Here is a 15524-nt window from a genome sequence, read left to right as displayed (position 1 = left end):
AGGCGTCTTGTGTATCTATGATGATGAACTCGTCTTCCTTTCCTTTTTCGCGCGTTGTTCCTTGCCTTTGTCGCGCATTGTTTTCTCTCAAGGATTTACATTTGCTTCCAAGAGCAAAATTCCTACCGTAAACCAGCTTAGGAAATACAAGCAGACTGCCCGGCAATTATTTATATAAAAAAAGTTAGCATATAATGAGCCTGATAGAGATTTTGTAAATCAGAGATGCTACTTGTTCTTGGAATAATTCGTGCTCTACTGGCACTTGTGCATCACTGCATTTTCGAAGGCCAGCAGGTTTTATTTAGTCTTAAAAGAATATCCAACTATTTGAATCATCCGAATGCCCAAGGTTAGTTCAGAAATTGATAGTCCTACCGTTTACCTCCTAAGCTAATTTTTCTTTCAGTTATTCTCTTCTAAGGCTGAACAGTTTTAGTGAGATATAGGTCACGTGACCCTCAAAGAATCTTTGGGACACTCATCCTACACTTTTTATACGATCAGAACAAAGCAGTCAGCGAATATTTACTGCAATTCGAACTCGTACCTATGTACGATTACCGGAATGTAGTTTTTGCAGAGATTAAGAGAGCAGGTCTGACTTTGAGGAAAATCATGTTTGGGAAGTAAATGTAAATTTATGGAGGTGTCCTGAGAGGAGCTCGTTTTATCAGGTTGATCTCAAGTGTCACACACCTTTGCAGATGTGCTTGGAATGAAAATCACAATCAAGCCAAACGATCAATTAGATCGGTTCAGCCGCTACTATACGTCCTTCTTTTTTGCACAAAGGGAAGCTCGTGTTTAGTTAAATCTGATAAGGTAGGCTGCGCAGAAAACATAGCTTCATCAGTTATATCTCCCAAGGTAGAAGGTCAGATTTAAAGACATTTTGTAGTATTGAAGGCGGGCTGGTGAAATCATTCAGCGATGTTTCTTGCGTTTGCCATTGTTGCTCTATTTGCACCTGCACTTTGCCTAGGTACGTAAAATGTCTTATTTAGCACCTCATGGATTTCCCATTGGCCTTAATATTATACTGCGTGTTTGCGGTGCCTACCTGCGCTGTTTCTATTTCAGTTTATTTTCCTTTGGTTTGTAAACCCCCTTTCTTGTCATTTTATACAAAAGTTGACGAGTTGTGAGTTTCTCACGTCAAAGGTCCCAAATGCGAACTCTCACGCGAGAACGTCACTAACGGATACCCGTTAAACGGTCGAAACGAACGGCTGGCGAACGGCTAACGAACGGATGAGAAAAGGATGTTCCAGCCGTTCAAAACGGTTTCAAATACCGTTCGAACGGCACTGGAAAAATTTCGAACAGATGACGCCAGCCGTTCGAACGGCTAACAAAAAATTTCAAACGGATGATGCCAGCCGTTCGAATGGCTGACGAATCTTTCGAACGGATGATGCCAGCTGTTCGAATGTCTAACTGAAAATCTCGAACGGGTGATCCCAGGCGTTCGAACTGCTAAAGAAAAATTTGGAGCATACGATTTCAGGCGTTCGAACGGCCGAAGAAAAGGGTTCGTATTGAACGAATGGTTATAAACGGCTCGGCGGCAGAATGCGGGAGATCTTGATGTTTTGATAAAGGATGTGTTTTTGCTCCCCTTTTGTAGGTCTATAGCTACAATTCTTATTGCACACTTCTTTATTTCTGCTTTCAAAACTTGACAAAACTTACAAATGAACACCAAAAGCTTTTAACGTTACCGTATACCTCCAGAGGTGTCTCGCGTGCAAGCGATGTAGCACGTGCAGTTTAAGCTGTAGATACCTAAACCCCATATCAAATTAAAGCTTATAGAGCTGGCTATCAAACTATATCAAGAATTTTGAAATAAAATGAATTGCCGAATTTTTCACGACCACTAAATGCGAGCGCCCAAATCACCTTTCGGACGCTACAAGTCAAAGCGAATTTTGTTTTTCGCCAATTTAATTTGTTCCTCGGCTTCAGGGTCCAAAGCACTTAAAAAACATGTCTGCATTTTGGCATATCAAATTGTAGTAAAAAGTTACAAAATAATTTCGAAATAGGATTAAAAAAAGTCGCTCTCGAAGAAAAAATATTTCGAAATTAACAATACGCAGACGGTTTTTTGTAGTTTATATGCTAAACTAGCCACTGTTCAAATTTGAGGGCAATTGAACAAATTCCCCCTGAGTTATAACTCTTTAAAGCGGCTGCTTCAAGCGAAAAAATTTATTCGAGAAAACAGCGGTAAGAAAAAACTCCACCCACAAACGCCTTCAACTGGGTTCTCAGGTAACTGAGCCAATCAGTGCAGGGAACGTTTACTGCCGTTTACATCCTGGTGAAATTTTCGCGCGAATCTCCAAAAAACAATTGTGTTTCGCAATGCGATCAAGGCGCCGAAGGCGGAGTAATAATAATTTTTCTGTAGCTAAGTTTTTCTTGAAGCAGGTCTGGCAAAATGGGAAAGACTAAAAAGGATACGAACGCTAGAGTGGCTGGGTGAAGAAAACAAACAAAAGAAAGCGCGGCGGGGCAATTGTGTGTGGTCAACTGTGCATAGGTAATATTTCAAATGGTTTCAATGAGTCCGACGATTCGTCCATATTGGACTCATCAGAAGAGTCTCTGTTAACGTCCCTTTTATTGCTGTCAAGTTCCAAAATTTTTACAGAACCTTTCTTTTCTCTTACCTCGATTTTTTTTGTCCGCCTTATACGATAGCTATAGCTTCATCCGCGTGGCGAGCTTTCGCTTCTTCACTCATTGATGTATTTTAATTCGTTGTTCGCTGTTTTCGCTTTTCGGAACAGGTCCATGTTTTTAACGTAGTCTATGTTCACTTATAACTTACTAGAGTTACACCTAATACGAAAAATGCTTGGTGGCCACAATAACAATGCTGATCGATCAACTGAATAGTCAATTCGTGACATCCATACAGGTAATTCCCGTGAATATCGTCTCGGTTGTTTCCATACGCGCCGTAGGGCTGTCAATCAAGAGGCAAACTTTTATTTCCGGCGAAAACGTAAAACCGCTATTTCTCCGACAATATTTAGCCTTTGTCAAAATTTTTTTTAGAAATTAAAGATTATTCTTCGACCACTACTTTGACTAAAACTCTAAATTTGACAAAAATTGCCGACCCGAAGGTACACTGTAACCTTAACAGAATAGAACCGGCAACAATTGTTTTCACGGACCCGCATCTGTCTCTTCGCAAATATGCGGAAATTTGCATACCAATCGTCGACGCGTTGTGCGTGACCTGTAACACAAGTTTTGTTATAGAGATCAAGCACACTTCGACAGAAATCAATAAAAAATAATAACATTGTCTTGTTTCAACATCTTTCCTCAGAGTAGAGCACCAAGTTTATTTTAATATTATGTCCTGTCTGTTTTTTGGTAATACCATGTCAATCGATTTGATTCATAGTAATATTCCGTATTTGAGTTTTCCAAAGAGAAAGAAAGAACTTCTCTTCCAATGGTCCTTTAGAGTCTGAGTTTCAAGTTTTCAAAGTTTGTTTAGTTCAGTTAGTTGGAATTCAGTACGAAAAACGGCGAACGAGAAAATAGGGGACAGGCGCATTCTCTCGCTCCGCTTCTTCCTTAGCTTTTCGCTTGCTGTTATTCCCGCTGCACCCGAACCCACTGAACGCCTGGACTAGGCTATTTTCCTGTGTACTTAAAATGCGAACACATGGTTTTAGTGTTATTTTCAAAGCGTGGCACCGAAATTTCTAGAAGAAAACGTTTCAATCGTGTCAAATAATTAAAGTGCGAAACTGTTAGGAGTTTTCACTTGTTTTCAATTCTATGCACGGCTAAACTTTCCAAAGACACAAATCATTGTGCTTCAACAACTACAGTTATTTAATGATAAACAAAACCTGGAGTTCACAATGTCCATTTGAACTAAATTAAGTGTCTGAGTAGTATAGGTGGTTTATATGGGCAGTAACCAATCAGGAGTGGAGAAAGACAATAGGCTATTGCTTAGCGAACAATGGATTTTAATGTCCTTTAAATCCAACATGGCCGCCACAAATTTCAGCCAATCAGGAGCCGAATTCAAGATGGCGGCGCCCATGAAAGTGAGGCCGTTTTGAAAAACAGACCACCAGCCTCGATGGTGGACTGGGATCGGTCGCACAGATTTCCATGGCGACACAAATCACGCCAGGGTCACGCAAAAATGTCACGCAACTTTAAAATCGATACCGGCAAGCGGCCATGATGAAGAGAAACCATAAACTGCAAGGGACCGCATACGATAAACGCTGCCAACGTAGGATCTACAAGAGATCTGATCAGCCAAAAAAAAAATGTATGAAGACAAGCAATAGACTGCAAGGCTGATACTACGTGAAAAACGTTTCGAGACAACAACATGACAAGAACCGATAAAGTAGGATCGCAACAGTGGACAGCTGTTTCGCCCTTCTTGAGACTCGATACGCTGCGTTTTTTAAGCATGGTACTGGCCATGCTGTTGAATGTTTAAATGTTTAGGCTGGCCTTGTCCAGCCACATTTATTCTTTTGCTTTTCGAGACACCAATCTTGACACTTTGTCTCCTTGCGCCCCGAAACATGTGATGTGGCAACGCGTGTTTCGGGGTGCAAGTGAGTTCAAAGTACGGAACTTGATATAGTGCACGGGTCATTTTGCAATTTATGTGCGTTGGCTGTTGGGCTGGCGTTACATATCTTCGCTACACAGTGCTGACGAGCCTCAAGAAGGGCGAAACAGCTGTCCACTGTTGCGATCCTACTTTATCGGTTCTTGTCATGCTGGTGTCTCGAAACGTTTTTCACGTAGTATCAGCCTTGCAGTCTATTGCTTGTCTTCATACATGATGAAGAGAGACTTGGGTCCGACTCCATCTTAGATAGGGTGTGGCAAAGCACGACGAGACGATGACCTTATCGGTATCCAATCAGAGGAAAGAAATCAGAATGAATTAAAAATATTGGCTCTTCCCCAGTCCCGTCTCTTTAGGAATGCATTAAACCAAACATCACACAATGTCAAATGTCACGAACTTTAACACTACCAAGAACTCCTAACATTACCAAGATATGACGTCATTGCCATGTTGATCGAGTAAAAAGACTGGTTTCTATCGTCATCAGACAATTTCAAATGAACTTTAATGTCTAAGAAGTTTGCACGAAAATTACGGGAAGCTATTCATTGTGTTTCAAATAAGATAACACTATTAAAAAAAGGAAACAAAAATTATTTTTATCTAGCGTGAATGCAATCTTTGACGAGTAACGAATAATAAGCGAAAGCAAAAATATATAGGGTAAAAGGTGAGAAGAAAAAAAATACAATTGAAATACTTCAAGTGGAAGTGAATTTCTAATGGCGTTTGCAATAAAATCTAAACTACCTGACTTGGATTGTTCCCTTGAGAAAAGCATCATTCAAAGGAATTTTGAACAAACAATAGGCCTTTTGGACGACCATGCATTGAAGAATTAACATAATTAGTCAGAGATGACACGTGGAATAAATTAAAACCAAAAGCACGTGTTTAGAAGCTGTATCTTAACCCTTAATATCATGAAATTTCAAACTTTTCGCCCTTAAAGTAAAGATCTAACTTCATTAACAAACACTACAAGCTAATTGCTTCAAATAAAACAACCGCTCGAATAATAAGCAGTTTTCAAATAGCGACGAAAATCACATACATCAAAGATACTCCTTTCCTTCAAAGCGTCACACAACTAGCAATCACTCAACTCCGTAACTGCCAACACAGGAAAGAAACAACAAAGGAGACGTGTGATGAACGTCGTGACAAGTAAAATGAATTCTCTCTAGACCGTTTGACTTATAAACGGGTATTCACAAAACAATAGACATTGTTACGTGGTTAAAAACCAATGAGAACATGGGGGATACGGGGGTTCACGATGTCACATGGTTAAGAACCGATGAGAAGACGGGGAATATGGGAGTATATCTCACAGTATTGTCCTTAAATTGTTATAAACAAAATAAAGAGTTTAAGTCTTTATAACGTTTATTGAATAATAAAAACATGAACTCCAAAGGGAGAATTGATTATAATTTTAACTCTGTAAGTGTTGACCTTGGGTATTCCACAAAGTGCTGGGAACTAGACTCGTTTCCAGTTTCTCAGACTCTTGGTTCCACCTCCTCCTCCTCCCCCTTCCTACACTTACTTTGCATAATTTGCTTCTTTTTTCTCCTCCTCCTCCTCTTCCATTTCCTCCATCTCTTCCTCTTCCTCCTCTTCCTCCTCCTCCTCCTCCTCCTCCTCCTCCTCCGCCTCCTCTACCACCTCCTCCCTCTCCACCTCCTCGACTAGACTAATTAAAATCTTTAAACGTCAAGGTGCTCGCTTTTTAAGGCGCTTTAATCGGCATCCACTTGACCATCTTCTTGCCTAAAAGTACCGTAAGAGTTCTTGCCTAAATGTTTTGAATCCAAAGTACTATAAAGAAAGTACAGATTTCTTAAAAGGAGTAATTAGATTATTGTAAACTTCGCTCAGAACAGTGGGATTTAACCTACAATCATGGATAAAAGTCTTGGGACAAATTTGCACTTTTGGTGCTTTTGCGCACACGCCAGACGCGAATACAGCTTCACCTGCCTAACCTCGCCCCCCACCTCCCCATACAATGTTGAGAACTAGTACCTGCAATTTCACCTGATTTTCAACATTGTGTTGGGTGGGGAGCGGGTTAGCAACGCGTTTTTAATATAGCAGCATTTTTTTCAATCTTCAGTTCTAAAACACGGATAATTCATTACATTACATAAGTGTCCCGAAGACTTTTTTCCACGATTGCAGCAAGCGTGTTTGTTGCGTTTACTCGATTTCTGATCCAAAGATATTTGCAAACTGGAGCCCTTTTTCTTCCATGTCTCAGCATGATCGAATTCGAATTCTTAAAGCAGCAAAGGTGAAAGAAAACACCGTGCAAAAGTAGCGTAAATTTTCCAGAGGTTGAAGACGAGTTCCGCGCAAACGGGATCAATTTTGTGCACGTGGTTTCTTTTAAATGACGTACATTGTGTTGCAGTCTAGAAGTATTAATTTTAGTCTTCAAAGGATCTAGCTTAAAAAAATTTTAAATTTAAATCAAACTAATAATAGATACATGGCCGTTTTTTCAACTTTATTATTCACACCTGTAGGATGTGGTATGCGTCCCCCTTTCGCCCGAGTGGTAAATGGTGTTGATGCCAGTCCCCACTCGTGGCCGTGGCAGATTTCTCTTCGTGTGCGTGGTAGACATATCTGTGGTGGATCTCTTATAAGGTCTGACTGGGTTGTGACTGCAGCGCATTGCGTGGACAGAAATCCATCACCAAGTGGTTATACAGTTGTTGTGGGTACGGTAAACGTTACTATACGTAGTACTTTACCGCTGTCGATATGAAGGACTATGGCTCTAGGAAGTTTTATGACATACAAAACTAGTGGTAATCTAAAGTAAAAAAAAAGTGGTATAAGCCTATATAAAAGCAAAAAGAAAGATAAAATAAATATTGAACTGTTGGAAATAATGCATCAATGCAAGTGGAGTTGAATATAATTCATCTTTCTAAAAACTACTACAGGTGCTCACAGGCGAACTGGAACCACGTCTGTGCAACAGACGTTTCGATTGAAGGCTCTTTACAAGCACAGCGGCTTTACCATGCAGAACCTTAAGCACGACATTGCAGTTCTTCAGTTAGAGAGAAATGCACAGTTGAGTGACAAAGTGACTACAGTTTGTCTTCCTGACCAAGATGCAGATTTGAATTCCAAGTGTTACATAACAGGTTTGACTTCACTCTTAATAAAACCGAAATAGCACCGCTGAGCCCAATTCAGAACAATCATGCAAGCGCAAAAATGGGTATCGAAGAGTTAAAACTAAATGAATGCGTAGTGATTTTGCAAAAAAAAAAAAAATGTAAGAAAGGCAACTCAAAGTGTTATGTTAGCTACAAAGCAAGCAACACAAGGGTAAGTTATTTAGTCGTGAGTAAGTTTTGCTTTCATACTACTTTGATTTCAATCAAGAGCACAAATAGATGATTGAAAATTCCCTACAAAGTAAATTCAGCGTTTGAAGTAGAACGCGTCTTGACATTTATACCAAGAGTTTAAGCTACCTAGTAGTTCGCATTTAGTACATACTAACCACAATCATTACGGTATAAGAGTAAACCCTGTTTATAATCCCAATCTAGTTTAGATAGTAGTTTTTAAAAGTTTAAGGTCTAACGTATTAAACATGACTTTAGGATGGGGTCGCACTTCAGGCGGAGGACCAGCGGCAAACATACTCCAGCAGGCACAACTACCACTCGTGTCGCACAATAAATGTAAAGAAAAATACGGGGTTGTCGACAGAAGCGCCCACTTGTGTGCTGGAGCGGGACATGAAGCTGCTTCAGGAGGGTGCAATGGAGACAGTGGTGGTCCGCTTGTTTGTGAGATGGCAGGCAAGTGGTATCTGCATGGTGCCGTCAGTTTCGGAAGAGAGAATTGTCCAACAACCCACTATACAGTGTTCACCCGAATTACAAGCTATAGGTCTTGGATACTGGAGAAAATAGGTTTGTATTTCGAGTACTGGATTGCTGCTAATTATGAAACAAATTCATTGTACGTGTGTATTAGGTTCAACGTTTGATTTCAAAACGATAGTGAAAAAAGTTTTGTTTTAATGCAATCATGAAATAGCTTTTTACCAATTAGATAAAGCGGGGTAGTTGTCTTGCCTTTGATCATGTAGTCCTTAGAAGAAAAAGATAGAGTTATTTGCCTTTAATAATTCAATTCAATGTACTTACACATATTTTTGAATTTTATTTCAAATAAATTCATTTCATTAAGGTTACTTCCCACCTTCGCGGGTGCCCTTCAGGAAAAAATTCGTACGTGCGCCAGTTTCAATAAAACCCAAACAAACTATATATCAGTAGAAAGCTTAATAAATGTAGTTTTTGAGAAAAATATAATTTAAGTGACTTTTTCTTTTGGGAAGTGTCAGCAGCCAGTAAACCGTGAAACGACCGAGAGTTGCTCTCGTGAATTAATCGGGTATCGAATGCCGCGGCACGAGCAAAATGGCTGCACAGTCTTATTCAACAGGCATCAATCAACAAAACGGTGTCAGACTTTTTCGATATTCTGATTGGTTGCCAAGATATCCTAGTCCAAAGTTGAAGAAGCTAAAAATATACGAGACGCGTTGCGTAAACGGTCGCCACGGGGAAAATATTTCAAATATGATAATTTCCTGACACCGTTTTGTTTGTTATTATCCGTGGAATGCTTTGGCCAAATTTTACGAAAATCCGTGAAATCTACATACCCTATTAATTCGCTCAAAGTGGACAGATTCTACGAGAAATCAAACGCGAGATTTTCGCTCAAAAAGGTTTATAAACAACTCGCGCCGCCCCAGGAGATTATGTCGTCTCTTGAAACCGCAAGCCAATAGCGTAACAGGACCTCCTGGCGTCACCTACAATGAGTTGGAATTTCCCGGGAAAAGTGTTGCATTACAGTCACGTTTTCGATCTTTTGACCGGCAAGACGAAAGAAAAGCAATCCTGGCAATGGATAAAGTTGCCAAAGGCAAGGGGAAATCCCGCGTCAAGAAACGAAACGCGTCAACCGAAGGAGAATCAATCGAATCGAGCGAGAACATTCGGGCTGATTTGACCCTGAATCCTTATTTACAGGGGGGGGAAGGTTTAGAACGCTCAGAACTCTTTTTGCAGCAGAGTGGCCACGGCCTGTTAGTCGAAGTCCGAGGAACACTCAGGGTTTTTACAACGGCAAATCCATTCGGCTCCTAGTCCAGTCCTGGTAACTTCTTCAAAGTTTATTCCTTCACTTCCACAAAAACTGCAAGTGACTCGGCCAGCAAGCTGTCGATTGAGCTCGTCCAGATTGACAATACTCTGGTATTTCGTGTCGCTCGTTTCGAATTCTCCGTCATCAGTTTGGTCTGATTCTGACGATGAGCCTCCGTGGTAAGTTGCATTATCGAAAGCTTTGATTTTTAAGCGACTTGCTCCAACGGAAGAACCAAGTGAACCAGCTGAATTAGACCGCTCGTGTTCATCGGTCGATGTCGACAAAGGCGCTTGGCCGAACCAAGAGCCTTCGTCGCTTTCTGCGAGGCTTTTTTTCCTTTCTTCCCCAAAACCTTTCCTTTTTCTCTTCTTTGGCCCTGGTTTTTTCGTTGATTTTACCCAAGGACTTCTTTCTGTTTTAGATTTCTCCATGAAATTCGAACGCGCAATGCACAAAGAAAATATGCAAATCACCTGAAATAAGAACCCGCTTCCCGCGAAATTTCCCCCGAGACGTCACCTACTTATGAGATTATGACACCTTCATTATTTATTAACTTTTATTGGAAAACAAATTTTGTTAAATAACGTCGGCGATTTTTGAGATTTTAATTTTTTTTTTTCTGTAAATGTTAGATAAAATGATAAACTTCAATTTAGGCAAATGAAAGAAAAAATGATTTTTTTCACTCTTGAAGGCGGGAAGTAACCTTAACAGAAACATAAATAAAAATCAGAAAAAGTTGGCCACTTCCACTTCAGAGGAACTTATTTAATACAATTCAATGGCGTACTTAAAAAAGTTGTAAATATATAAATAAAGGGAAGCCATAAAGGTAATCTGTAAAAGAGTAATGAAGCTCCATACGAGACAGATCACGTAATGTAATTACAATATAAATGTTAAGAACATACATATCATTGAAATTTGTTGTAAGCTAATCTGTTGAAGATTGGACAGTAGAATATATTAACTTGACTTAACTTCACTTCACTTCACTTCACTTCACTTCACTTCACTTCACTTCACTTAACTAAAAAAGACTGTAAATTTAGTGCAATATAAAAGAAACCAATGTAAATATTATAACAGTGTGCCACTGTTCAACAGTCAGGCAATGTACAATGGCAAGAGAAGTTGAGAAGAAGATACAGTTTCGTTTTCGAACTTCCTGTAGTGTCAAAAATCTAATACTTTTGTTGGGAATGAAATTCAAAAGGAATTCCCAATGCAATACGGTACCACAATGTTGTGTTTCTGGTGTGGCTGGGATTTAATTTAGAATATAACTCCCTTAGAGCACCAATAAGCGCGGATGTACTGAAAATAGGGCAGTTGTCATGCTTTTCTGTTAATTAAATGTTAAAAGTCCACGTTCGATGTACCAAAATTCTAACATGGCACCAGGGATTTAGAAAATTCAATATCTGGTCTGGTTTTTTTTGTGTGTCACTGCTCTTATGGGAATTACCAGACAAGGAAATCGAAGAGTGTTTGCAATTTTGGGCAGAAAACCTTGTAACCACGTTTAAATATTCATATAGCAAACAAGGGCTATTATGGACGGACCATTAGAAAAGTGATGACGGTGAAGGGGAGGGGGGGGGGGGGATTTTTAAGCTTCCACGAATTTCTTTTTTTCGCTCACTGCTGGTGCAGGAGTATTTTTTCAGGTGGTAGCCAGATAGACTGGCTACCATATTTTGTGGTTTTTAATTTTGTTAAAAGTACCGGTGGCAGTGTTGCTGTTTATGTTGTTGACAGTTCAAGTTTTAACACTTACTGCTACGTGTGAATGCACTTTTTCATTGTATTATAGAATTCTTATTCAAGGGGATAAGACCCATCCTGTAATTTTTATTGTGGGCACAATAATTTTATAGAATATTTACGAAGATACCAAATTCTAATATCTATTCATTACAAATTTTATGTTAATATTTTTGTTATAATACAGTATACAGTGTATGTAGTAGGTACACTAGCTGCAATTTAAAACAAAAACAAGGTTCTAATTGTCTCCTTTCAATAAGAAGAAAGTGATTTTTGTTTATTCATATTGTGCCTGGTAATGTTGTTGATTTCGGAATGACATTTCTGGCTATTGTAGCATGAGTTAATTTATGTCACCTTATATTTGTCATTTCATGCAGTGTCAGGAAAACACTTCAGTACACTGTTAGATGTCTTTATTTATTGATAATAATATAGCAGGGCCTGGGGTAAAGCCTCAAGAATATTTGAATAAGAATTATTCTTAACAGACACTGGCAAATTAAATATATTAAATTTTAGTCACAATTGGACCTTCCTTCTGCATGAATTTTTTTTCTTTACCTTCTTCTTTGCAGGATTTTTTTTCTTGGCATTTTCCCCTGCATGATTTTTTTTTTTTTTTTTTTTTCCCACCCCCACCCTCCATCACTTTTCTAATGGTCTGTCCCTTATTAAAGCCATATTGAACTCAAGCTTACGCTTTGTCTACAGGAGAAGGAGGAGGAGGAGGACCTAACCCACCTCCATCCCCACAGACGCCACAGCCACCTATGCAAACTCCACCGCCTGGTGAGTACGCCTTCGTTAATTGGGGCTGTATTAAATTAAATAGTTTAGCTAGTGCGCATTTAGAAGCTTGGAAGCGAACTCTATATTTTTTCAGCGCTGCTTTACATCGTTGTAAAGCACAACGTTATGATCTAGCGTTATTTGTAACCAACCATAGAAGAAATAGACATTTTTGCTGAGTATAGTATTTAGAGATTAAAATTAGCGAACAAACAAGAGAAGGCAGAGGATAATAATCACCAATTTTGGTCTAACATAAACAGATAAATTATTGTACTGAGAGTCGCATTTATAGGGTAGCTAATTTTAGCTAATGTCTTCGAGGAAAACACTTTAGAGAATCAAGAATAAATTACACAAATTCAAAATCGCCTGCATGAACAAATAAACAAATAAATATGAAGTAAATAATACAATTCTTGCATGATGATAAAATAATCCTGGTATAAAAAGGGACTGCTAGCTTAAAGCGTACTTATTGTCTCCCAGCTGAGTAAACAACGATTGAATTAAACAACGATTGATTCCAATTTGTTCTCGAAATGAGTCGTTTTTTTCCCAAAACGCTTGACGAAGGGTCTCGAAGGCATCGAGAAATCTTCAAAAAAGGTTCACTAATACTTGCATGCATTGCAATTCCACTCATATTATTATAATTCACCTGTTTGGTTCTGCTTAGAACACCTGGTTACCAGCTTGGACATAATCTAAGCACTGCTTTAAGGGCCCGTTAACCGATTGATGCGCGCGCTCGCGCGCGTTGCTAAGGAGGTGAAATTACGTCAGCGTGAGCGCGGAAAATAAAAACAACTCAATAACTTGCAGATTCGCTTACATTTTAGATGTTTTTCTTTGTTTTTCACAAAATGCAAAGTAAAAAAAGTACAAGCAAAGACAAAATAAGAGAAAGAGAGAAAAACAAGAGCAATAGAAACAGAAAAACTAACTAACTCCGTGTGGCTTTGTTTGATCTTACCGAAGTGCACTGGTAGTGTAAATTGCGCACGCGCTGATAGGGCAACTTCCAATATATATCTGGCGCACTTCCGGTTTCTTTAAATGCTAAAGGAAACGCGGTTTTTCATTAAATCCAGCCTTTTTTGACGGATTTCGATTAAAGCCAGCGTTGGAAACATAGCTATGCATTCCTTTTTCGAAATCATGCTTTTTTCAGAAAATTACGAATTTTTTAATATTTTGAAATTCTCTCAAAATTTGACCTTTTAGAAATGAAACAAAATCTGTGCATAGCGTTATGAGGATTTAAATTAAAATATAAAATCAATGAAAAAACTCCCAATTAAGTAATTTTCCTGGGGGCCTTTGCGTCTTTTCAGTATTAGTCACATGACCATGGGCGTGGCCTGATGACGTCATCACTAGTGTTGCTGATCATGAAAAAGTTAACTCTGAACTAATTGAAAACGATGAGGTTATATGAGAATAAATTTTCCTTAGCGACGGCTTGAAAAGATCGGTTAATTGGCCCTTAAGCCAAAGGGAGAATTTATGTTGTCACTATACATCAGCATCAAGTAGATGTAACTTATTTGAAACACTAACTCAGTGCAGTGAGCGAGCGCACCTTGCTTAAATATTATCGTTATGATATTTTATTATTATTATTATTATTATTATTATTAGAACAAGCAATCAATTCTTGTGTGTAATTTGTAGACCAATCAGTGCGAATTTGTAAACATTTTGTGCTAAACATCCTTGATTCACTACTATAGTGGACTATGAATTATTTTCCCTATACAGATTGTAAAGACGATTGGATTGCATGCAGCAGTATTAAAGATTATTGCTCGTTTCCGTCATTCAAGTATCGTTTTTGCAAAAAGACATGTAGGGGTTGTAAGTACAGCAATTATTATCTTTAGAAATACACAAGAAACCCTTAGCCAAATGTTGAAAAATATAGGGAAACCACGTTTTCGTTTACAAAGGACAGTCTTTTCTTACTTCGTTGGTTTGCCTTAGTTTTCTTCTTTTCTTTTCTTTTTGCGTGATATTGGTTCCATCAATTCCTGATATGCTGAAGATAAAGAAAAACTGAGAATGATTTACAAGTTACACGTATATTCGTATGGCGGTTTATATCTAGACTGCAAAATACTTTAAAGCTTCTGATATGTATGAATGCGTTTTTTCCACAGGTTAAATCAGGATTACCAAATCCAAGCAAAGCTCCGACTCCGCTGATTCATCATGATTTGACTGTATTTCATTTCGGTAGATTTAATAAAGAAAATACTTAACTTGCAAGTTTGATCTGTTGTCATGTTGCTGTAGTTATTGACGTTGATTTTGTTGTTCATTCCTTTAGTGTTTCCCTCCAACCCTTACCTGAGTGGCCCTTAGCTGAGGGCACCAATCGAAATTCGAAGATTTCAACTGACAGATGCAGCAACAGAGCACGCGCAAATTTGGCTATTATTTTTTATAATTATAAAAGGATACAATTTTGCTCATATTTAAAAAATCAAATATGATATATAATTTGTACTTTAAAAATAGTAAGAATTCTCCTAAGAGTTATATATCCAGCCATTTGATTCGCTTGACTGTTCCACAAATTCATAAGGTCGTTATTTCTTGAAGTACCACTGAAGCCTGACGGTGTTATTGGTAATGTCATAAGTGGACGCGAGGAAAAAAAATTGAAGTGGGCAGAATGAATCAGGTAGCAACACAGCTTACTCCCTCCCTGGCATCCTCTTCCATATTTCCTGCAACAAAAGAGGAAAAGCTAAAAGAAACAAGAGCTTGTAGGGTTGGCTAGCTGGATTGATATGAACGGACGGACGAACGGACGGACGGACGGAAGGCATCAAACGATATCACAAGGAAAATATTTATTATGTCATTTGCCGCGAGGATACGAAATTTCCCAAGTGTGATAGAGTACTCAACTAGATGCATGCTCGCCTTCGTTTTACCGGGTTTAAGAGTTTGCAGGTGAAGTAGTTCATGACCTGCTACAATCAGAGTCCGAAATATTTAATATTGGTTTACCTACTGCTCGAACACTTTTTTTTTGGTTAACAAAAGGCGTCTTATGTATCTATTTGTAATAATTACTTTGTGTTCCTTTCCATCGTCGTGC

General features: G+C 38.7%; 2 protein-coding genes across 3 annotated transcripts in view; one reads left to right on the top strand and one right to left on the bottom strand.

Moving 5' to 3' along the window:
* Nucleotides 1–10314, bottom strand: part of LOC145482639 (uncharacterized) — a 93913-nt gene extending 83599 nt beyond the window's left edge. Inside the window, exon 1 of the mRNA XM_081461248.1 lies at nt 8948–10314. Within this exon, the coding sequence (XP_081317374.1) occupies nt 9787–10278 (492 nt within the window). The 5' untranslated portion in view covers nt 10279–10314 and the 3' untranslated portion in view covers nt 8948–9786. The remainder of the gene's footprint in view (nt 1–8947) is intronic.
* On the top strand, nt 661–14683 carry LOC145482622 (elastase-1-like). 2 transcript variants are annotated; one of them, XM_081461230.1, is made up of 7 exons: nt 661–985; nt 7180–7377; nt 7606–7812; nt 8281–8595; nt 12335–12412; nt 14177–14272; nt 14575–14683. In XM_081461230.1, exons 1-7 carry the CDS (start codon nt 934–936, stop codon nt 14577–14579), a joined length of 951 nt encoding a protein of 316 aa, XP_081317356.1. In that variant the 5' UTR covers nt 661–933; the 3' UTR covers nt 14580–14683. The 2 variants fall into 2 exon arrangements, with proteins under 2 accessions (XP_081317356.1, XP_081317357.1); XM_081461231.1 differs by lacking the exon at nt 661–985 and adding an exon at nt 5672–6904 and having other exon boundaries at nt 6937–7377.
* Nucleotides 14684–15524: the final 841 nt, after the last annotated feature.

The sequence above is a fragment of the Orbicella franksi genome, chromosome 3 (genome assembly GCF_964199315.1).
Source record: "Orbicella franksi chromosome 3, jaOrbFran1.1, whole genome shotgun sequence".
NCBI lineage: Eukaryota > Metazoa > Cnidaria > Anthozoa > Scleractinia > Merulinidae > Orbicella > Orbicella franksi.
This window is presented reverse-complemented; position numbering and strand designations above follow the sequence as displayed.

Bases quoted from the DNA above. Each gene is read 5' to 3' on its own strand.
- LOC145482622 (XM_081461230.1), top strand. From the start codon at position 934: ATGTTTCTTGCGTTTGCCATTGTTGCTCTATTTGCACCTGCACTTTGC. The intron at 8,596-12,334 runs GTTTGTATTTCG...CTTTGTCTACAG, and splicing joins TTGGATACTGGAGAAAATAG to GAGAAGGAGGAGGAGGAGGA. The intron at 12,413-14,176 runs GTGAGTACGCCT...TTCCCTATACAG, and splicing joins TATGCAAACTCCACCGCCTG to ATTGTAAAGACGATTGGATT.